This window comes from Zootoca vivipara, chromosome 2 (genome assembly GCF_963506605.1).
Source record: "Zootoca vivipara chromosome 2, rZooViv1.1, whole genome shotgun sequence".
NCBI classification, from domain to species: Eukaryota; Metazoa; Chordata; class Lepidosauria; order Squamata; family Lacertidae; genus Zootoca; species Zootoca vivipara.
In genome coordinates, this window is record NC_083277.1 from 62640628 (window position 1) to 62663569 (window position 22942).

At 44.1% G+C, this 22942-nt stretch overlaps 1 protein-coding gene across 2 annotated transcripts in view; it reads left to right on the plus strand.

Moving 5' to 3' along the window:
• Positions 1–22942, plus strand: part of FAT2 (FAT atypical cadherin 2) — a 107777-nt gene that overhangs the window by 13313 nt on the left and 71522 nt on the right. For both annotated transcript variants that reach the window (XM_035105701.2, XM_035105703.2), the window contains exon 2: positions 19180–22452. In XM_035105701.2, the coding sequence (XP_034961592.2) occupies positions 19188–22452 (3265 nt within the window). In that variant the 5' untranslated portion in view covers positions 19180–19187. The remainder of the gene's footprint in view (positions 1–19179; positions 22453–22942) is intronic.

A 22942-nucleotide genomic window follows, 5' to 3' on the forward strand; every position in this document is an offset into this window, starting at 1 on the left:
ATTTAGATTCTCAAAACTTAATTCTGTTCTTTCACCGGTCACTTTACTATTTGGTGCCTCAGTTTCCTTATTGGCAGGTGGGGTGATGATTAAGGTAATTGCAATGAATGACTAGCTCAGGGCCGAGGAATCCTGTGGCCCTCCCGATTTCTTGAACTCCAGCTCCCATCAAGCCCTGCCAGGATGGTTAATGGTCAGGAATGATGGGAGTTGGAGTCCATCTGGAAGGCCCCCACCCCTGGATTAGCTTAATTCAAAAGAAAGCAGCAAGGCCTCTTTCCCTAAAATGGGCAGAGAGTTCAGAGACTCCCTGACTCACAGTGTATTTTGCTACTACTGTATATTATTTATAAAGTATTAGTGGTGTTTTGGCTATTAGCAGCATAAATAACTGTCAGGCTTGTTTACGTCAAGTAATAAGCAATGATCAGATGATATATTACCTCTGATTATATCCTTTCCCAATCAGTTGGAATTGTTATGATCCTGTTTGTATGTCCGGGAAAGCAAAAATGTAGTACTTTGCCAAATTGCCATTTCCACATTTGGAATGAGAAGGAGAGGAAAAGGTGAAGAGCGACAGATGTCTCCATTATCCGTGCTGGCATGGGTTATATCTGGTCTCAAAATGCCACTGGAGAGAGAAAGTGAAGGTGTGAAGATGAATTTACAGAGACCAATTTTTGGATGCTCTTGATAAGCAGGTGCTAACTGTTGAAGGTGCTAACGCAACTTCAAGACCCCTGCCGGTCTCTCCTTTTATAGGGCTGCATGCAGACCGTGACTTCCTCGAAAGAATCCTGGGAACTGTGATTTGCTAAGGGTGCTAAGAATCATAGCTTTGTGAGGTATAAATAGCCAGCCTAGTTCTTAGTCCTTAAATTGACAGAGCACCCCTTCAGCTCCCCCTGTAACATCTGAGGCTCAATTTAGATATTGCAGTAAGGTAAAAAGGTAAAGGAGCCCTGGATGGTTAAGTCCAGTCAAAGGCGACTATGGGGTTGCGGTGCTCATCTCGCTTTCAGGCCGAGGGAGCCAGCATTTGTCCACAGACAGCTTTCCGGATCATGTGGCTAGCATGACTAAACCGCTTCTGGCACAACAGGACACTGTGACGAGTGCCAGAGCACCTTCCCACCGCAGTGGTATCTATTTATCTACTTGCACTGGCATGCTTTTGAACTGCTAGGATGGCAGGAGTTGAGACAGAGCAACGGGAGCTCACCCCTCATGGGGATTAGAACCTCCGGCCTTCTGTAATCTTCAGCAACAAAATAGGCAGAAGAGACATTTGGGTAAACTGGTGCTTCCATCCAAGAGCTGATCATCTTGCTGTTGACATTTATACCACTGCAGCAGGTTGAAAACAGACCACCACAAATTGCGGCTGCCATTGGGTTGGCTTTTAAAAATAACACTTGGAAATGAATGCTGCTAGACCTCACCTGAGCCAAGGAGTGATGTGCTACTCCAGAGTAATTCATGTAAGAGTCACTAGTCATGTTTTGATAATCATATATTGGCTCAATGAATGAGTCTCGTGCTCCCACACAGCCATGCCACTCTTCCCTTTGTGTGAGCTGTCAAACTAATCAGAAAGGGTTTGATTGTTGTTGTTTTTTAATAAACACTTTTATTAGATTTTCCAATTTAAATATCTAATCCATTTTCAAATTATACAAATATCAATTAAACAATTAATCCAAACCTTCTGCCAAATTATACAAATTTAAATTTGACTTCCCATGCTTCAAACTCAGAAAGCCTATAGAAAGGGTTTGGTTAACTATAGTCTCTTCTTTCATCTAAACTCATGCTTAGCAGCTTTCGAAGAAGCCAGGAAATCTGAAGTCATAGAATCATAGAGTTGGAAGAGACCACAAGGGCCATCCAGTCCAACCCCCTGCCAAGCAGGAAACGCCATCAAAGTATTCCTGACAGATGGCTGTCAAGCCTCCGCTCAAAGACCTCCAAAGAAGGAGACTCCACCACACTCCTTGGCAGCAAATTCCACTGTCAAACAGCTTTTACTGTCAGGAAGTTCTTCCTAATGTTTAGGTGGAATCTTCTTTCTTGTAGCTTGAATCCATTGCCCCGTGTCCGCTTCTCTGGAGCAGCAGAAAACAACCTTTCACCCTCCTCTATATGACATCCTTTTATATATTTGAACATGGCTATCATATCACCCCTTAACCTTCTCTTCTCCAGGCTAAACATACCCAGCTCCCTAAGCCGTTCCTCATAAGGCATTGTTTCCAGGCCTTTGACCATTTTGGTTGCCCTCCTCTGGACACGTTCCAGCTTGTCAGTATCCTTCTTGAACTGTGGTGCCCAGAACTGGACACAGTACTCCAGGTGAGGTCTGACCAGAGCAGAATACAGTGGTACTATTACTTCCCTAGATCTAGATGCTATACTCCTATTGATGCAGCCCAGAATTGCATTGGCTTTTTTTAGCTGCTGCATCACACTGCTGACTCATGTCAAGTTTGTGGTCGACCAAGACTCCTAGATCCTTTTCACATGTACTGCTCTCAAGCCAGGTGTCACCCATCCTTCAAACCTTTCCCATCCCAAAGCCATACTATCGCTTCCTGGTTTAGGTGAAATGGTAAACTGTAGTTTAAGGTGGGCAACAGTTTTTAGCCTGAGGGTTATATGGTCAACCTTCCAGTGGTGGCCAGAACCAGAGGCAAAAGTGGGGGGGGGGACAGGGGTGTGTGGCTCTTATCTTTGTACAGTAGGCTGCATTCTAGCCATGCAAAGCATAGCTGTCAAGTCTTCCCTTTTTTCGCGAGGAAGCCTATTCAGCCTATTTCCCTTAAAAAAACAGCTATGATGCAAAGTGTTGAAACAAACACCCCACACAAATTTCTCCATCCAGACCAGCAAAAGAGCATACTAATTCCAGGCAAAAGCACTTGAAGACAGCATGGAGCAGAGCTGGTGAGTCCTGAGGGCCAGAAAGACAGGCCTGGAGGACTGCATTTGGCCCCTGGACCTGAGATTTCCCACCCCTGCTATTGAAGATGTCCTGGCTTGTTTGCTCACCCACACAAAGGGAGGAGCGATGGGGCTACATGCAGAATCACAAGGCTTGTTCATATCCCAGGTTATTAAACCAAGGTGTGAGTCTGAATGTGACTCACGTTATGTCTGAACTGAGCAGAGTAGCAATTGCACTTCTACAATACAGAGTTGGGCCCGAAGGACCGGAAGTTGCTGGAGCTTCTTCTGCAACTAATCAAAACATCCACGCAGGCATGTGCAAGCAGAGCGATGACATTTCTGCTATCTAATCTGCTAATTTATCCATTTATCTGTCTTTATTGCCCTGGGGAACAGTTTTTCTGATGACAGCGCAAACCTCTTTGTTTACTTTATAGGACTCCCACTTCTCACAAAGAACCTTCAAAATGTTTACATTACTCTTATAAAAATTGAAGGGTGGGGTATTTCCCCCTCCACCCTGAAGCATAGCCAGACCCATGATATTCATAAGAGAGCTAGCTAGAGTATCTGATTGTAGGTTGGGTTGGGTGGGGAGAGATTGACTGAAAGGTAAAGACGTTTGGGGGAAACTGCCCTGATTCACATCATAGGGCATTTTAAAGGAAAGTTACCTGCTGCTTCTCTGCTCTTGCAATCCCAATGCATGCCAATGCCATCAGTGTAAGGTCCCTTTCCAATCTTTTCAGTAGCAGTGGAGAAAACAGCTTGGCGCAATGGAACCTCTCCCCGCTTTCCTCCCCCAACAACCTTGGCGGTTTGAGGGATTGCAGCCTTAGCCCTTTATTCAAATCATATACGGCTTGTTCACATGTTTCACTGAACACAGGCTCAAGCTGTCTCCACACATGTGCAAGTGCTTGTGCAAAAGAGTGTACACTTATTTATTTGGGCAGCGCAATTGTTGTGTTCACAGGTACGCAGATGGTACACTCATTGAATGTAAACTGTATATTTGCACTTATATTTACCCTCTATTTACTAACCATAGGAAATGTGTTGCAAATATGGGTGGAATAGCCAAGGGCCATTCCAAATAAGGAATTCCAAACTAAAATCTCAACAATCCATATCATGTTGCTCCAGGCTGTTCGGCAATTATGAAAATATTTCAGTGCTCTAACAGCAACGTTTTGGGGTTTGGGGGTTGTTGTTTTTTGTTTTGTTTTAAGTGAACTTAAGTGAAAGGCTGTTAGGAAAGCAGTTAACTGTACATTTTGCCTGCCTTGAGCCATCCAGTTGAGTCTATTCCCCCCCACAAGCTCATACCCTCCCAAAAAAGCATACCCACCAATTCCATTGTAAATACAATCCTGTAAATATACTTGGTCAACAAAAACACACTTTGCTATGGCATGCTGATATAGAGATAACCATGAAAAATCCAGAAGTGAAATTGAAACTGGTTTGTCGGTGGCATTTTCCAAAGAAAATTAAGTGGGGAGAGAAGTGACACAAAATGCAAAATAGCACGTAAGACTCCTCATCCCCTGCAAATAAAGAAAGATAAAGAAAGATAGTTACTTCACAGGCATCAGAGAGGTTGGGAAGCTTTGCAGTCAGCATAGACTTTTGTGGTTGACATCAAACATTGCATACATTACCAGGAACAGCCATTGGGGTGGATCCCAGATGTTGTTGGACTACAACTCCCTTTAGCCCTTGCCAGCAGGGCCAAATGCAAGGGATGATGGGAGTTGTAGTCCAACAACACCTGAAGGGCACCATGTTGTCTACACCAGGTCTACATTCAGATGGCCAAACGACATGTGATGCTAAACATGCCATTGTGAAGCATGTCAGATAAAAAAAAATTATAATAGCAGGCAAATCTCCCCATTTTCATCAGGACCACAACATACAGAGAGATTCGTTTTAATCCTTACTTTCCCAGCCTCACTATAAATGAAACACATCCTGCCCCCCTGCCCCCACTTCTGCCGTGTTTTTAGCCTTGAGAGAGAAAGCTCCCATTGTCCATGCTTGTGATTTTCCTGTCTGCTCTATCTCTTGATCTGGATGGAGATATCATGGAAAGACAGAGAAACCCACATACTCTATTAGAAGGATGATCCCTGGGAGAATGGAATCCAGTACAAAACTGATACTAATTTGAACATTCTCTGTATGAACCAGAAACTGGCTTCAGTGAACTCCCAATTTTCTTGACCCAGGGACAAGGGAATCACACTCAAACAGCCCCGGTTGCCCCTATTCAAACTGAGATAGGACAACAATCATAGTATAAAATGGAATTTTCTCAGGCTGCCTGTTATTTACCTGAGTATCTGATAAGCACTTTATCAGAGGCCAGACTTTTTCTGCACCCAAAAAATTATCATCAAACGTATTCACCAAAGGAAATTAAATCCCTAACTGATCCCTTGACCACCGGCAGTTTTGCCCAACACATCTTCAAGTTTCAGAGCCTTTACTAGGTACTTCCCTGACATAAAAAAAGACCTCAATAACCATAGGAACTAGAAACTTGTTGAGATTCCCAGCAAGCCAAATTTCTGCACCAAAATTTCTATGCCTGGGGCATCTGAGTAACCTTGGCCTTGACCACAATTAACAGAACAAACCCTATTTTTCTTCTTGACAGGCTGTTGTCTGAATGACTCAGGCTAAGCAGAGTCATTCCTGGGAAGCAGTCGACGGCTCCAGAGCTTTCCCACCCTCCACTCCCAAAATTAATGATTGCATTATAGGTTATTTTCTTCCACAGGCGTACACGCACACAGGCGCTGCGACAACAAGGCTGCTGTTGAAGGGTCGGAAAGGAATTTCCCCTGCATTGGCAGGTTTCGCCTTTCCCGTAGCAATTCGTCACAACTTTGGTGGATGCAAGCCTTGGGCGGAATCCTTTAGTCATCTACATAAATAGGGGGGCATGGGGCGGTGACCCCCCGCCCCCATTGCGGCAGCGATAACAGGGTTCCTGTAAATGGGACTAAGGGGGAGGCATTGACCATACGCAGTAGGCTGTCATTGCCCTCACTCTCCAGCGGCTGCGATCGAGGGGGGGCGGGCTATCTGCTTGAACATAAGTTCTCCAGAGCTAGCCCAACCCTCACACATGCTGGGTAACCCTGAAATTACCCAGATCCCTGCCTGGGGGCTGGGAAGGATATACGCCCAATGCCTGAGCCAAGGTCTCCCTACATCTGAATTCTTAATAAAAGTTGTGGCCAATTTTAATCCCATAGAATGTGGTCTTGTGTCATCATTCCGCTCAGGGGCTGCCTGGGGGCGCAATTTGTCCACAAACCCATGTCTGCAACCATATATACACGTAACAAGGAACTGTAGTCAGTCCTGATCCTTTTATGCATATTTGTATCATATATGCTTTGCCAGTTTGTCTCATAAACACACTTTACATGTTCCTGCGTACACACATCCAAAGTGAATACTGATGTACACACTGAGGTGTACACTTTGACTAGGCATTGGAAGAAATTTCCTGATGATAAGAGAATAAGGGAACCAATTAGTACTGTGTCCAGTTCTGGGCACCGCAGTTCAAGAAGGATACTGATAAGCTGGAACGTGTCCAGAAGAGGGCAACCAAAATGGTCAAAGGCCTGGAAACGATGCCTTATGAGGAACGGCTTAGGGAGCTGGGTATGTTTAGCCTGGAGAAGAGAAGGTTAAGGGGTGATATGATAGCCATGTTCAAATATATAAAAGGATGTCATATAGAGGAGGGAGAAAGGTTGTTTTCTGCTGCTCCAGAGAAGCGGACACGGAGCAACGGATTCAAACTACAAGAAAGAAAATTCCACCTAAACATTAGGAAGAACTTCCTGACAGTAAGAGCTGTTCGGCAGTGGAATTTGCTGCCAAGGAGTGTGGTGGAGTCTTCTTCTTTGGACGTCTTTAAGCAGAGGCTTGACAGCCATCTGTGAGGAATGCTTTGATGGTGTTTCCTGCTTGGCAGGGGGTTGGACTGGATGGCCCTTGTGGTCTCTTCCAACTCTATGATTCTATGATTCTATGATTCTACCTTCTGTTGCATAGGGTGGGATCCTTCTCATGAGGTATTCAAGCAGAGATGTCTGCTGTGGATATTCTCACTCTGGATTTCCAATTCGGGGTTGGGTGGCACCCAGCTCTCTGTTTCTATTAACTTTGTTATACAGATTCATATATGTGCATGTTCTTTGGTAAGGATGGGGGAAGAAGTTTGGCTCAGTTCCAGTTTAAAGGCAAACCGACTTAATTTTCACCTTCCGAGACTATAGGCAAAGTGAAACACAGCCATCCTTCAAAACTTGCACTTCTCTGAATTTTGCAGTGCAGTTTTCCAGCCAATTAATATATGCAAAATGCATAAACTTGGGTAAAGTGTGCATATAAGCACATCTGTGAGTGAAAATAGCATACAAAGATGCATTATATTAGGGGAAACTGCTTTGCAAAAAAGGTGTAAATTAGGCAAAATGGCCTATAAAAGTGGAAATATAAGGAGAAAATTGCATTAAGTGCAAAATTATATTAAATCTCATGATTTAAAAGAAAGTTTGCAAAATAGTGTGGAAAAACAGAGGACTGATCGTAAGTTTGGAAAAATAAGAAAGGGGAAGAAACTGAAATTGACAGGCTTGCCCATCCGTGTTCTTTGGTCTAGTGGAATATTCCCTCTTGTTTTCTCCTATCCACCCATTTATTGAGGCAGCTTCCAGGTAATGCTATCAGGGAGCCAAGTGGCAAGCACAGTAGCAGATTTCTGGGCAATGCTGTCTTGCTTCCTTGCATGAGATGGCAGGGATTCCTTTTCCTCCCCCACTTTTCCCTATCACCTGGACAAAGGCTGCCTATGTTGTTGCCACACAAGACCCACATGCAGCAACATGCCTCTCCTCTCTCTAAAGGTTACAGGGAAGAATGAAGATGGAGGGGGAGGGAAATAACTCTTCCAGCTCCACAGATAAGTCAAGAAAGGGTCAGTTTTATTGGGGCTGTAAAAGTGCAAAGATCAGAAAGGCAATTGGGACAGAGATTATGGAGCATATGCAAAAATGGAAGCGAGGCTGAGGGAACCAGGAGAGAGGTCAAGGGGGATTTATCGTGGGGGTTCTAGGCACGTCTAGTATTTAATTTCCTATGAGATTTCCTACCCATCCTTCACCATAAGGTCCAAGGAACGGTTACACAACAATATAGTCATACACTTACAACAACAAGCAAAACAGTTACAATGATGGAAGCAAGTAGAACAGTAAAATTGTTCTAACCAAAATCAAACCATTTTCCCTCCTCATTTCCTCCTCCTCCTCCGCCTCCTCCTCTTCTCTCTCTCTCTCTCAATAATTTTTATTTGATTTTACAAGTGTAGAATTATAACAATTCAAAATACAAATCCATATTAGGTGGTGCTGTGGGTTAAACCACTGAGCCTAGGGCTTGCTGATCAGAAGGCCGGCAGTTCGAATCCCTGCAATGGGGTGAGCTCCCGTTGTTCGGTCCCAGCTCCTGCCCACCTAGCAGTTCGAAAGCACGTCAAAGTGCAAGTAGATAAATAGGGACTGCTCCGGCAGGAAGGTAAACAGCATTTCTGTGTGTTGCTCTGGTTCGCCAGAAGCAGCCTTGTCATGCTGGCCACATGACCCAGAAGCTGTCTGCGGACAAACGCTGGCTCCCTCGGCCTATAGAGAGAGAGATGAGCGCCGCAACCCCAAAGTCGGACACGACTGGACCTGATGGTTAGGGGCCCCTTTACCTTTACCTCTATGAATCACCTGACTTCCTCCTCTCCCCTCCATGGCTCCTATTGTCAATCTTTTCTACTGCATATTATTTCATAATCCATATTTTATATCTCTCCATATTGTCCATGATATTCGCTACATTACAAGTGTTATTGGAATCCTGCTAATGTTTTCATTTGCTTACTGTGGTCTCCTAGATAAATTATAATTTTTTGCCGTTCTTTATTAAATTTTTTGTCTTCTTGGTTCCTGAGCTTTCTGGTCAATTTTGCCATTTCGGCTTGATTTGCCATTCCTCTCTGGTAGGGACTTTATCTTCTTTCCATCCCTGGGCTAGCAAAATCAAACAATATGGATGCTACAAAACAAAATACCATTGTGTCAAATGTCAGAGTAAAGAGTTGTGTCCTTACTCTTGGGGCAAAAGCTGTACCATTGCGAAGGAAGAAAGGAGTTTCACACTTTAGGCACTGCCACAGCCCAACCACATTTCTATGGAATCCTTACCAATTCAACAGACAAGGGTTTCCTCTCAATTCAGATGTATTTTTGCTGAATGATTGATGCTGCCTTTAATGTCGTGCCAGGGAGTTTAGAAATTGTTTATGTACACCACCCTGGAATCCATATTTGCATCACAGTGCAAGGTGCAAAATGCACACTACTGTGGCTGCCCAGTGAAAGGGCTAGCAAGGGGATCTGCATGGAGACAGGTGTGTTGGGACTTCTTCTTCTTTGGTGATCACTTGTAGCCGAGTAAGATTGTCTTCCATAAACACGGTTTTAACAATGAGTCCGTAAGTGACTGTGGAGGCCAATTCTGGATCCACACGTCCTTCCACAGTGGGGACATTGGGAGTTGATCACGGTGTGGATTTGCCAAGCATGCCTTCCTCTTAGCACGTTTATCCCTTGCATCCTGAGTCTGAGTGTCTTCAAAGCCCATGACACCTTTGGTAAAGGCTGTTAACCAATTGGAGTGCTTGCAGGCAAGTCTTTCCCAATTGTTAGTGTTTGTACTACATTTTTTTAGATTTGCCTTGAGACAGTCTTTAAACCTCTTTTGTTGACCACCAGCATTACGTTTTCCATTTTTAAGTACGGAATAGAGTAGTTGCTTTGGAAGACAATCATCAGGCATCCAATAAACATGACCAGTCCAACAAAGTTGATGTTGAAGAATCATTGCTTCAACACTGGTGATCTTTGCTTCTTCCAGTACACTGGTATTAGTTCGCCTGTTATCCCAAGTGATGTGTAAAAATTTTCAGAGACACAGTTGATGGAATCTTTCGATGAGTTGGAGATGGCGTTTATAAGGACTTACAGGTGGTCAAGAATGAATTTGCTCTGCACACAACACTGTTCCTTCCTTTGAAGCGACTATAATATAAATGGTCTAGCAGTTCAAATGAAGTGTGCATTGCGTCAAACTACACCCCATTTAAATGAACAGGTCCAAAGACAGTTCCGCAGAACTTCAGTCTTATCAGTTCAATCCTCTTTCAGAAATTATTTTTTTGGGAGTTTATTTTCTTATTTGCCAGCATCCCTTTTTTCTTCCTGTGTGTTGCATTTTTTAGATTGTAAGCACGTGGACCAGGAACTGCCTTGTTTTTAATGCAACGACAGCACTTAGCTCATTTTAGGCACTTATGCTCCTAGCAGCAACAGTTGCAGTAGGAATAATATAACTTCCTTTCCCTCCCTAACGGTATCACAATTTCATGGGTGGCATAAGAGAAGCAGAAGTAGAAACTGGGGCAGCAGATGGAATGGGGTACCTTTATTATCATTCGTCCTCATTCTACCTGCAAGCAGTGCAAAAAGGTTGGTAGTGCTCTTGCGATGTTCCAGTTTCTTTTATTGGGGCTTGTATGGGATAACTTCCCAGTACAGTGGTACCTCTGGTTAAGAACTTAATTCGTTCCGGAGGTCCATTCTTAACCTGAAACTATTCTTAACCTGAGGTACCACTTTAGCTTATGGGGCCTCCCGCTGCGCCGCCATGGCGCAATTTCTGTTCTCATCCTGAAGCAAAGTTATTAACCCGAGGTACTATTTCTGGGTTAGCAGAGTTTGTAACCTGAAGCATCTGTAACCTGAAGCGTCTGTAACCCGAAGTATCACTGTATTGTTTTGGGACAGGTTCTACAGCCATTTTGTTTTCGTTTTTAATAGAAGACACCCAAATAGAGAGCATTGTCAGTATCCTCATTGCTGTTGTTATAGGTCTCAAAGAATCAAAGGCCAACATATTTTTATATTATCAAGAAAGGAAATTCTCTCTCTCTCTCTCTCTCTCTCTCTCTCTCTCTCTCTCTCTCTCCCCCCCCCATGGGTGCACGCGAGCATTTATTATACTCCAGATGAAGGAATTAGTCCCTGAGCACAATATATAATTATTGGTCACCAGTAATATTTCCCACATTTCAAAGAAATTCCTCTCCAGAACCTCACCCTTGTGCCAGCCTCTTCATTTGAATATGTCGTAGCCAGACTCGTAAATGTAGAGTCAAATGGGATTTTAATTTAGGCTCACCAAGATGGCTGCTCAGTTAAAATGCTGAATTAATTAAAAACATAATGAGGTGCTTGGGAAGTGTACTTATATTTAAGAACCTGAAACCTTTAGTGAGGATCATGAGTCATTTGGCAGAGATCTCTTGGTGTTTACCTACCAGCACTTAACACGGAACCACCTGTGTAGCTGGTGTTTCTTCTTCTTCTTCTTACTAATGTATTATTACAAGGAGGATTCCCAAACCACCAGAGCAAATAGCAAGGACGAAGTGGGGAGATTAGTAATGCCGGTTCCAGTATGGCCACAAAGCAAAACCCCACCCCTCTCTCCGTCCATCCAGTCATAACACAGTACAGTATAGCAGGCACACCTGCCTGAGGCACCCCGCTTCTGTCTTGGGCACACCTCTGTTCCTCTGCTTTTTCTCACCAGTTGCTGTATCAAAGATCAGCACCTTGCCTGGCCCCAGCATCTGCAGATGACTAGCAAGCCTTTCCAAACCGGTTCCTTTGTTTTGGCAGCCACCGAGCCTCCATCTTTCCCACCTGCTTGAGTTGCAAAGGTCTTTAGACAGCCTTCGCAAAGTCTGGAAGGTGGAGCCAATACAGGGCTTCTGATAGATCCCAGAATCCTGATCTGGAAATTCTTGAATTGAAGCTCAGCATCATGGGTGGGTGCCCATGTCTACATTGCCGGGGATTAAAGCAGCGAAAATAGCGTCCGGGGAGAATTTCAGAAAATTGGCAAAGTGTCCGGGATTTTACCAACAGAAGCAGGAAATGCCTTTTTCTGGGTAATTCCTTTAAAAAAAAAAGAAGAAGAAGCTCAAAGTCCGGAATTTTACTCCTTGAAATATGTCAACCCTAACATTGCCTGGGTTTGTGAAACAAGTTGGGATACATGGGTGTCCACAGGAATGCTTTGTGGTGGAACTGAGGGCAAAGTAAAACACTGATAGGGGGAGCACACAAACACAAAGGATGAGAATAGTGCTGGTACATTTTACCTCATATCTAAGGTTATACAAATACTAGAAATTTAATTTTAAAAATAAAAGAGGCAGAACTGAGGCTCCGGGAATTGCAGTTCATCAGTGCAGGTGGGCTTGCAACATAAAGGGTACACAAATATTAGTCAATCCCTCTTCCTTCAACTGTGGCAGTGGCTATTTTTGGTGCCCATAGATGGGCGGGGCGTCACCAGAAGTTGCGTCGACGCACTTCCGGTCATGCGTAGAAGCTACTTTTGAAGCCGGCGGCGGCCATTTTTGGTGCCCATAGAAGGGCAAAGCGACACCGGAAGTTACATCGACGCAACTTACGGTGTCACACGGCTGCCGGTCCCGGATTCTGCAGTCCGGGACTTGGAAGGTAAGGGCAGGAGGCCCCATTAGCTAAAGTGGTACCTCAGGTTAAGAACAGTTTCAGGTTAAAAACGGACCTCCTGAATGAATTAAGTTCTTAACCAGGGGTACCACTGTATCTTTAAAGGAGGAACCGGAGTTGAACAAAAAATGCACAATCAGAATGATCATGTAGCACTGTTTTTAATGAACAGTATTTCAAGCTGTTTCCACGTGTGTGTGTATGTATGTATGTTTGGTGGGATGGGATTGTATGCATTGAGTTCCTGATCATTCTAGTCCTACATGCACAGTTATGCACATATTGCTAGGGCATTAGATAAGGAACCGGGGGGGGAGACACTCCCTGTGGGCTCTCTCCTCTTACCACTAAAATAGTTGTTTTTCTTAAGAGTTAATCTGTAGGCTATATTTTTGCCACACCTTGATTAAAATTTGGTAGACCTGCCAGGAATCAAGTGAATTGTTTTGGGAGCTGGATCCAGTCCACAATTTGCAATTTGTACATCTCTTGCTTTCATAAAAGAAGACTCATTTCCCCTACTTTAACACTGATGAGATCAAAAGACTGCATTGCTTTCTGTTCATTTTATAGTACACAGCCGAGGAGAAGCTGTCATTACACTATATGCTAGATTCCAGCCATGAACTATCTATTCATTTTCACATTATCAGACCCTTGCGAATCCATTTTATGTTTCCTGCTCTAAACTTTCACTCACGACTTCAGGCAGTCATTCCAAAATACAATGTAGTGGATGTACCATGTGGATTGATGCATGTGGAGCATGAAAAGAGCCCTCCATACCCTTGCCAGACCACCTCCGCACTCTCAGTGTTAAGTTAGGGAAGGAGATTGTGGCCTACCCACAATGCCTTGCTAACAGCTCATAATGACAGATCTGAGTACTTCCTAGAGAAAGTTTTGGCACCCATTGCCCCAAAGTTAGGAATTTTTTTGAAGGCCTCAGAGATTAAAGCACAAGGTACCTCTGTGCATTTGTTTCCCTAATAAACACCAGGATGCCTTGTGGGCATCTGCTGCTGCTTCTGAGGCAAAGTACCAGACAGACCACACCTTGAGCATCCCTTCCCCACCTTAAAGGTGTGTTATAGAACCCAAAATTAATTAATTGCACCTGATGTCTGCAGTACACCATAGCTTATATGGCATTCCCCCAGCCCAGCCCATCATCCCCTTCTACTATTCAAACTGCAGGCACTGCAGCTTCAGATCTTTTGTTTTGAGCTGTATACGTTCTCCTCCATTAAGTTGGGAGCAGGACGAGGAAAGTATGACAGCATAAACTATTGTAAAGAGTTGTAGCACCCTAAAGACTAACAAACGTACTGTATTATGGTACAAGCTTTCATGGACTACAGTCTACCTTATCAGTTGTCTTTGGGTTTGGGCTTGTGGGACCCACTCAGTTGGCAATACAGTGGTACCTCTGGTTACAAACTTAATTCCTTCCAGAGGTCCGTTCTTAACCTGAAACCATTCTTAACCTGAGGTACCACTTTAGCTAATGGGGCCTCCAGCCGCTGCACCGCCACGCGATTTCTTTTCTCATCCTGAGGTAAAGTTTTTAACCCCAGGTACTACTTCTGGGTTAGTGGAGTCTGTAACCCGAAGTGTTTGTAACCTGAGGTACCACTGTAGTTTGGCTTGATGCAACTATCAATGCATTAAGCTTGATAGTTGGCAGCAGTTGAAAAATACATTGGGCTCCAAGAAAAGCAAAGTGTTCTTTGACCTTTGTGGATAAGGTAGGGAAAGTACCTTTGTAAATGGAGAGGAGTCTGAGGAAGATGAAGCCCTTCATGTTGTTGTGCAGGTGAAATTGTCCATTCTGTGCTTCAAAGTTTGAGCTTCAATAAAGTAAGGATAGTATTAGGCAGAGTGTTCCATAGTGTTGTAGTGCACATCTGTCTGTAGGGAACTACCCCAAATATTTTTTAGTTTGGGCCGTGGTTCAGGGCAGGAAAAAAAAAGGTAAATGTAAAGGACCCCTGGATGGTTAAGTCCAGTCAAAGGCAACTATGGGGTTGCGGCACCCATCTCACTTTCAGGCTGAGGGAGCCGGCGTTACTGCACAGACAGCTTTCCAGGTCATGTGGCCAGCATGACTAAACCGCTTCTGCCACAATGGAACACCTTGACGTAAGCCAGAGCACACGGAAATGCCATTTACCTTTGCACCACAGGGGTACCTATTTATCTACTTGCACTGGCGTGCTTTCAAACTGCTAGGTTGGCAGGAGCTGGGGCAGAACAATGGGAGCTCACCCCATCACAGGGATTCGAACCACCATCGGCAAGCCCAAAAGGCTTAGTGATTTAGACCACAGCGCCCCCCGCATCAGAGTTAACAGTTTTGCAAGCAGAAAGTCCCCAGTTGGTTAATCTCTGGCATCACCAGGTAGGGCTGGGACTGTCCCCTATCTAAAATCCTGGAAAGCTGCTGCCAGCAGTCAGTGTAAATGTGGAGCTCAATGGACCAATAATGTGGCCCAGTATAAAGAACTTTCCTCTGTTCCTTTGTTGAGTTCCCCATCATGCTGTCCTTGGGAGGTGTAGTCTATGTTGCTTCTTTTCAACAGCTGCTAGACATAATGGCTATGTTCTGCCTCCACCGTCAGTGGTACGATACCTCTGAATACCAATTGCTGGGAATCACAGGTGGGCAGAATGCCAATCTGCTCAAGCCCAATTTGTGGGATTCCATAAGGCATCTGGTTGGCCACCATGAGAACAACATGCTGGACTAGATGGGCCATTGGCCTGACTCAGTAGGCTCTTCTGATGTTCTCCATGCATCAGAGCTGGTTTGCTGCAATGCATGTCTGATTTGGAAGCTCCATCTAGTGCAAAATTCAGTAGCCTGATTACTGATGGCCAAGGAAAAAGTCACACCATTGTTAAAACAACTGCACTGAGTGAGGTTCAATGCACCCATTTTATCAAGATTTGCTTGATTGGCACCTTTACTTCTTATCCCAAAAGGTGTTGTATTCACCCCATGCATTTAAAACACATTCCTTTCCTCCTCCCAAAGAATCCTAGGAACTGTAGTTACCCCTCACAGAGCTATAATTCATAGCACCCTTCACAAACTACAATTCCCAGGATTCTTGGTGGGGGTGTGCTTTAAATATGCCTTATCTGTATGCTGTGGACACAGCACGAGCTGCCTTCAAAGAACTTATTTGCTCATAGATGGTCTAGAGTAGGCATGCCCAATAAGTCCGTTTTGGGGGGCCGCTGGTCGATTTAATCCACCCCCTGTGGCAGTATACTGGTATGTCCTGGCATAAAATCCTAAAAAAAGCTCAACAACCTTGGGCAAAAAAGCTTAACTGCAATCCTAAAAAAAGTTCAACAACTTTGGCCGGCCCTCACACATGTTCATTTCATCAAATCTGGCCGTCTGTGAAAGACCGGAAGCCCTGATGCAAATTTTGGCTACCTAAACTTACACAGCAGGACCCGTACCTTTTAATATCATATGAAGCCTCTGCTCATTTCAATTACTGTATGAGACACGAAATCCTTCCTGCTTCACAGGACTTGAGGGCACCAGCATTTGCATGGCTTCTTTCTAGGATCAGCAGATGAGGAACCAAGGGAAAGAGGTGCCTCCTCCAACAAGTTCCTGCATGCTCCCTGACTCTTTAACCCTGTTAAAGTTGTGGCATGAACCGCACTGTTAAAATCATGGCTCTCTGGCTGAGAATAAGCAGTGTGTGTGTGTGTGTGTGTGTGTGTGTGTGTGTGTGTGTCCATCCTTTTGTTCTCAAAGCCCAAACCTGTCATTTTTCTCTAAGAGCACTTGTGTTGTCTCTCAAATTATTTGCTGAGCATATGGGTTGGCAAGTATCTTTGAGGGGAAGTAAACCCTTCTTTCAGTAGCTGACAGGCCACAATTCATACTGCTTTGCTTCTGTATTGGTTGAAACAGCAGAATATGCCAGACACTGTCGCCCAAAAGCATGTCATTTGGAGCAAATTTCTAATAGATCTGTACAAATGTGAAAACCCTCATAATCCAATATGGCTAATGCCCCCAAGTTTGCTACTCCTATAGTTGAAAAACAGTGCATTATAAATTAAGTTAAAGTGTGGGAAGTTCTGTTAGCTAGATGTCATCTCCAAACTATGCAGTTCTCACCATTTTATCATTCTGAGAAAACTGATTATGGTCTTCCAGATTGCTTTTTTTTTTTTTTTGAGCGATTGGTTGACGTGCTGAGGGAGGCATTTACAGCTTTGAGATTTCAAATTATGCCCACAGCATATTTGGATGGGACATATGCCAGAATGCCTGTTAATCTGCATCCAGGGAGAGATGGGAAAAAATATTTCATTATGCTCCTTGTAATGTATCCATGTATTATTCTCCCAGGGGTAGAATTCCCAAAGGAATTCTCTAGAGAATTTCCTTTATAACAGTATAGGGAGCAAATCTGCTATATAAAGCTTCTATGTTTCCCTAAGCAGCCCAAAGCATCAGACAAAATGTCATTGTATATCAAGGGGTCCTGCATGCTAGGGGACATGTATTCTAAAACGTACTTCTTTGCTGTTTGTATTTTTCTGATGACCATTGGTTTCTATCAAATAAATTTCATAGAATCGTAGAATTGTAGAGTTGGAAGGTACCCCCAAGGGTCATCAAGTCCAACGTCCTGCAATGCAGGAATCACAGCTAAAGCATCTATGGCAGATGGCCACCCAACCTCTGCTTAAAAACCTCCAAGGAAGGAGAGTCCACCACCTCCAAAGGGAGACTGTCAATTTGACGGTCAATACCTGACATCTCAAGCATCTATATTCCCTCCAACTGTTAGGTAAAGCTACTCAATCTGGCTTCAATTGGGGGCTTGGGGGGGATATAGCACTCCACCTAAAATCTATGTCTTCCTTTGTTTCTTCTGTTTACCTGTTGCCCACCTATAAAGGAACCTGTGTCTTTTGTCTAAGGATGGAGGACAGGCCTGAATTGCGACTGGTTTGGGTATTTGCCTAGATAAGGGAACAGCCATTGTGTGTTTCTGCTCCCCAGTACAACCTGAATGGCACCCAAAAGGACCTCATTTGCTTGACGGTTGCCTCCTTCCTGACCTCATCTTTGGCCTCTTATAAAATGGAGACAAATGACTTTACTACAACATACACTGTGTGTGTGTGTGTGTCCCTTTTGTTGCTGCTGTTTTGTTACCATCTAGTCTGATAAAGAGTTTTGGAGAACTGCATGCAATTTTGTGGCATTTTGAATGGCAAAAAAAAGAGATCCTATCCTTATGTGGATTCCCTCCCTCCCCAGCCCAATTCTATATCCAGTAGCAGCCTAAGTAGTTAGAAGATTGGGATGAGACAGGGTGAGGCTGGGGCTATGCAGGTGCACAAGCAAAGACAATCTGGTCATTCTGCCAGTGTGCCCATGGAATGGATTAAGTTCAGCAACCAAGGTTCCGCTGTATCTAGTTTAATAAAGCATCTCCACAAGTGAGACTCACACACACATAACCAGCACAGTTACAAACTGAGGCTATGGCTATGTGCACCTTATGTTTGACTTAAAGTGGAAAGCAAACCATTTTTGGTCTTTGGATCTTGAAAAAGTGTCTGGACAAACAAGTCTGTCTTGTTTAAGGCAGGATAGTGCCAAACATCTGGCAGGTACTTGATCATTGATTTTTAATTCAAAACAGGAATAAACAGCACCTGATAGAGATCTCCCAGGATATCCAGGGTAAATACCCTGTTTCTCATATTTTAAGACATACCCATAAAATAAGCCATAGCAGGATTTTTAAGCATTCAAGGAATATAAGCCATACCCCGAAAATAAGACATAGTGATAGGCGCAGCAGCAATGCCAGCCGCGGCAGGAGGAGGAGGAAAAAAATAAGACATCCCTTGAAAATAAGTCATAGTGTGTTTTTTTGAGGAAAAAATAAATATAAGACATGTCTTATAATATGAGAAAGACGGTATAGGCACCTATAATTAACCCAACATGTATGTAAATGTTCTCTCTTTTCATCCCTGAATACAAATTTTAAAAGCATTCACCTGTCTTTTTGCAAAAAAAATGTTTTCAGAATTATGATTACGTAGCCTTAAGCCCTTTCCTCTGTGATATCCGTAATATCACTAACAAAATGCTGTGTAACTGAAGAGACCAGCCATAAAGCATGTCATGCTTTAAGGAGGGAAAGGGGGCAGCTAGGTTCTGACACAGGAGAGAGAGAAATGTGACCAGGGTATGGGAAGAGTGAAATGAGAGGGAGATGGGTGAGGCAGTGAGGTGGTTGGTGCGGTGCAGGCGGAAAGCCAATCTGATGCTTCCGCCACTGCACCCACACCACACTGACCTCCCTGCTGCCTTGCCTGTCTTCCTTTCAGTACTGTAACTGGCAGGAAGTCAACTAAACAGCACAGCCCCACCACATCCTGCTGGTCACCACTGCATTTAGCTTAGGCTCTGTATTGTTTTTTTTCTGTACCTTGTTTTCCCTTTAGCAATTCCGCCTCCTCACTGTTCTCGTTTTCCTTCCTTTAGGGCCTGCAATGGAAATCGGAACAAGGAGGCTTGCCGTGACTGTTGCACTGTGCCTGACGTCCTTTCTGGCTTGTGAAGGGAATTCAGAAAAAGGCAATGCTTCCCTGTTGCACTTTACTCATCCCCTTTATAACACGACAGTCTATGAAAATTCCCCTCCCAAAACCTATGTGGAGAGCTATGTCAAAATGGGCATTTATATCACGGACCCAGCATGGGACATCAGATACAAGATTGCTTCTGGGGACACGAGCGGCCTGTTTAAAACTGAGGAGCATATTGTGGGAGATTTCTGCTTTTTGAGGATCAGGACTAAAAGTGGTAATACCGAGCGGCCGAACAGGGAGTTCAAAGACAAGTATGTGCTAATAATCCAAGCCTTGGAGAAAACATTTGCCTATGAGGCTTGGGCCAAAGTACTGATCCACATCCTTGACAGAAATGACCTGAAGCCTCTGTTCTCACCACCCTCTTATAAAGTCACCATCCAAGAAGATACACCCCTGAAAACCTCCATTGGTTCAGTCAGTGCCACAGATGCTGATGTTGGTCAGAATGCAGAGTTCTACTACGCATTTAGTACAAGGTCACCACTATTTTCCATTCATCCCACCAGTGGGGTAATTATGACTGCTGTGAAACTGAACTCCACCCACAGGGGGAAGCACCAGTTAAAGGTTCTGGCTGTGGACAGGATGAAGAAGATCTCTGAAGGAAGTGGCTTTGGAAACGTGGCCAGTCTTACAATCCAGGTGGAGCCATCTATCAAGAAGCCCCCCATTATAACATCGGTGTTGGTGAGGCCATCCGATTCTCCTGAGGATCTCCTTTATGCTACGTTGAGTGTGGAAGTAGATGGATCAGGAGCTGGGGTAGATTCAGTTGACATTGTGGCTGGAGATCCAAGGAGGCACTTCAAATCCATTAGATCCTATGTGGGAAGTAATGAGTTCATGATAGTGTCAGCCAGGGAGATCAACTGGAACGATAACCCACATGGTTTTAATCTCAGCCTACGGGCTAAAGACAAAAACAAGCCACCTCTTCTTTCTCAGATTGTAGTTATTCAAATACCACCTTCCAAATACGCCTCTGCGAGATTTGAAAAAGATCTGTATCATGTCCAGCTCAGTGAATTTGCACCTCCTGGTAGTCATGTTGCAATGGTTCAGATTAGTCCAGTTCTTCCAAATCTAAAATACATTCTGAAACCAAGTTCTGGTAGCACAAGCTTTAAAATCAACCCTCAGACTGGCCTGATAACTACAGACAAACTAATAGATTTCCAGGAACAGTCCCACTTTGAACTCAAAGTTACAACTAGTTACAGTGAGGTCTTTGCCACTGTTTTGGTTGGTATTATTGATTGCAACAACCATGCTCCCAGCTTCAACCAACCAACGTACCACGGCAGCTTTGATGAAAATCTGCCTCTGGGCACCAGCATCCTGTCAGTGAAGGCTACAGATAGTGACTCTGGGGAGAACGGTTTCATCACATATACCATAGCCAACCAGAGAGCTGTTCCATTTGCCATTGACCCATTTTCAGGTGTCATCTCCATCTCCAAGTTAATGGATTATGAGCTAATGCAGAGGTTGTACCATTTGCGTGTCTGGGCATCAGACTCAGGGTCTCCTTTTCGCCTTCAGACCGAGGTTTTCGTTTCCCTCAGAATGAATAACATGAATGATAATGCACCAGCATTTGAGAAGATTAACTGCAATGCAAGTATTCCATGGGACTTACCTGTTGGCCACTCTGTGATCACAGTGTCAGCCATTGATAATGACGAGCTTCAGCCCATCAAATATGAAATCATGTCTGGCAACGAGAGGCAGCTTTTTGAATTGGATCCTGTGTCCGGGGTGATTTCTCTTAGAGCTCCTCTAAGAGATCTCCATGATAAACTAGCGACGTCCTACTCTTTAAAAATCACGGCCACAGATGGAGAAAACTCTGCTTTCCCAACCTATGTAAATATCACTGTGGTCTACCAGGATACCCAAGTAGACTTTCAGTGTGAGGATACTGGGGTCCTTAAGGAACTAACTAAGACCATGATCCACTCTATTGAATCCCAGTCTCCAGAGCAAAAACCAGATGAAGATTCCTCCTTGAATGTGCATCTTATAAACCATCATGCACCACAGTTTGATGATGCCTTCCCAAGATCTCTTGATATAATAGAGACAATCCCAGTCAACTCAACCATTGCACAGCTGAGAGCTGTAGACAGTGATACTGGCTTTAATGGAAAGGTGGTCTATGTAATATCTTCTGGGAATGAAGATGGTTGCTTTTACATTGACACAGAAACGGGTCTTCTCCTGGTCTCCTCTCCTTTGGACCATGAAAAAACAAGTTTCTACGTACTTAACATTACAGTGTACGACCTTGGCATTCCTCAGAAGTCATCCTGGAAGTTGCTAGCAGTAAACGTTCTGGATACAAATGATAATGCTCCTAAATTTTCACAACATACATACTTGGTTACTATACCAGAGGATGTAGAAATAGGCACAACCATCACCGTGGTGAAAGCCAATGATGCGGATACAAATGACAATGGGAGGGTGAAATATTCCTTTCTGGCACCTTCTGATAAATTTGACATCAATAGCATCACTGGTGAAGTAGCAGTGACTGTTCCCCTTGACAGAGAATTGTGTCCTCATTACATATTAAAAGTTGAAGCCAGAGACCAGCCACTAACAGGCCAGCAGCTCTTTGCCGTGGCTGATCTGGTTATTTCTTTGGAAGATGTAAACGACAATTCTCCACGCTGCATCCCAACCTTGAATAAGGTGAAGGTTCCTGAGGACCTGCCCCTTGGGACAACATTGCTGTTCCTAGAAGCCTTTGATCCAGATATCGCATCTGGGGGAGAGCTGAAATATAGCCTATTCAGAGATGATGATGATACATTTCACCTGGATGAGTTTACAGGGGCCCTGATCTTGGAAAAAGAGCTGGACTATGAGAAGAGAGACTCTTACAATCTAACTGTGAGAATCAGCGACACGGGGATGCTCCTGTCTCTTTCTTCCCTCTGCCATATTGAGATTGATGTTCTGGATGTCAATGAAAACTTGCACCCGCCTCGCTTTGCCTCTTTCGTGTATGAAGGGTCGGTGAAGGAAAACAGACCAGAGGGGACATCGGTGATGACAGTGATAGCGCAAGATGCCGATAAAGGGAAAGATGGAGAAATCCAGTATTTCATCAGAGAGGGAACAGGCTTGGCTGTCTTCGATATTGAAAAGGACACAGGTAACCATAATAGGACACTAGATAAGATAGAAAGAATGGCTTAAATGGCATGGGTGGTTGGGCCTGAAATTTTCATTTGCCAGCATTTTTTAAAAAAAATTGCTAGTGTTATCTATGTTTATAAGTCAAAGAAAATCATTGCACTATAGCAGCCGTGGGGAACCTCCAGAACACAGTCCTAATGAAGCTCGCCAATCTTTTCCATTTCACCCTCAAGGGTGTTATGTCCAAAGCAAACCCACCTGGCAGTCACCTGATATCAGGTGTGCGACAGGTAAAGGGATAATCTAAGCACAATGGTACAAAGCACCGAGATCGAAGACGCCTCCACTGTACTTTACTTGCTTTGATTTCCTTTTTTTCAGTCTTCGCACCAAAGCACTAATATCAGAGATGAGTCATTTGCATGCTGTAGGAGAGTTAAACAGCATCATTTGGAGAGGGTGCAGGGCAGCTCCGGGGAGAGGAGGAGAGGAAAGTTTTGTTGCTC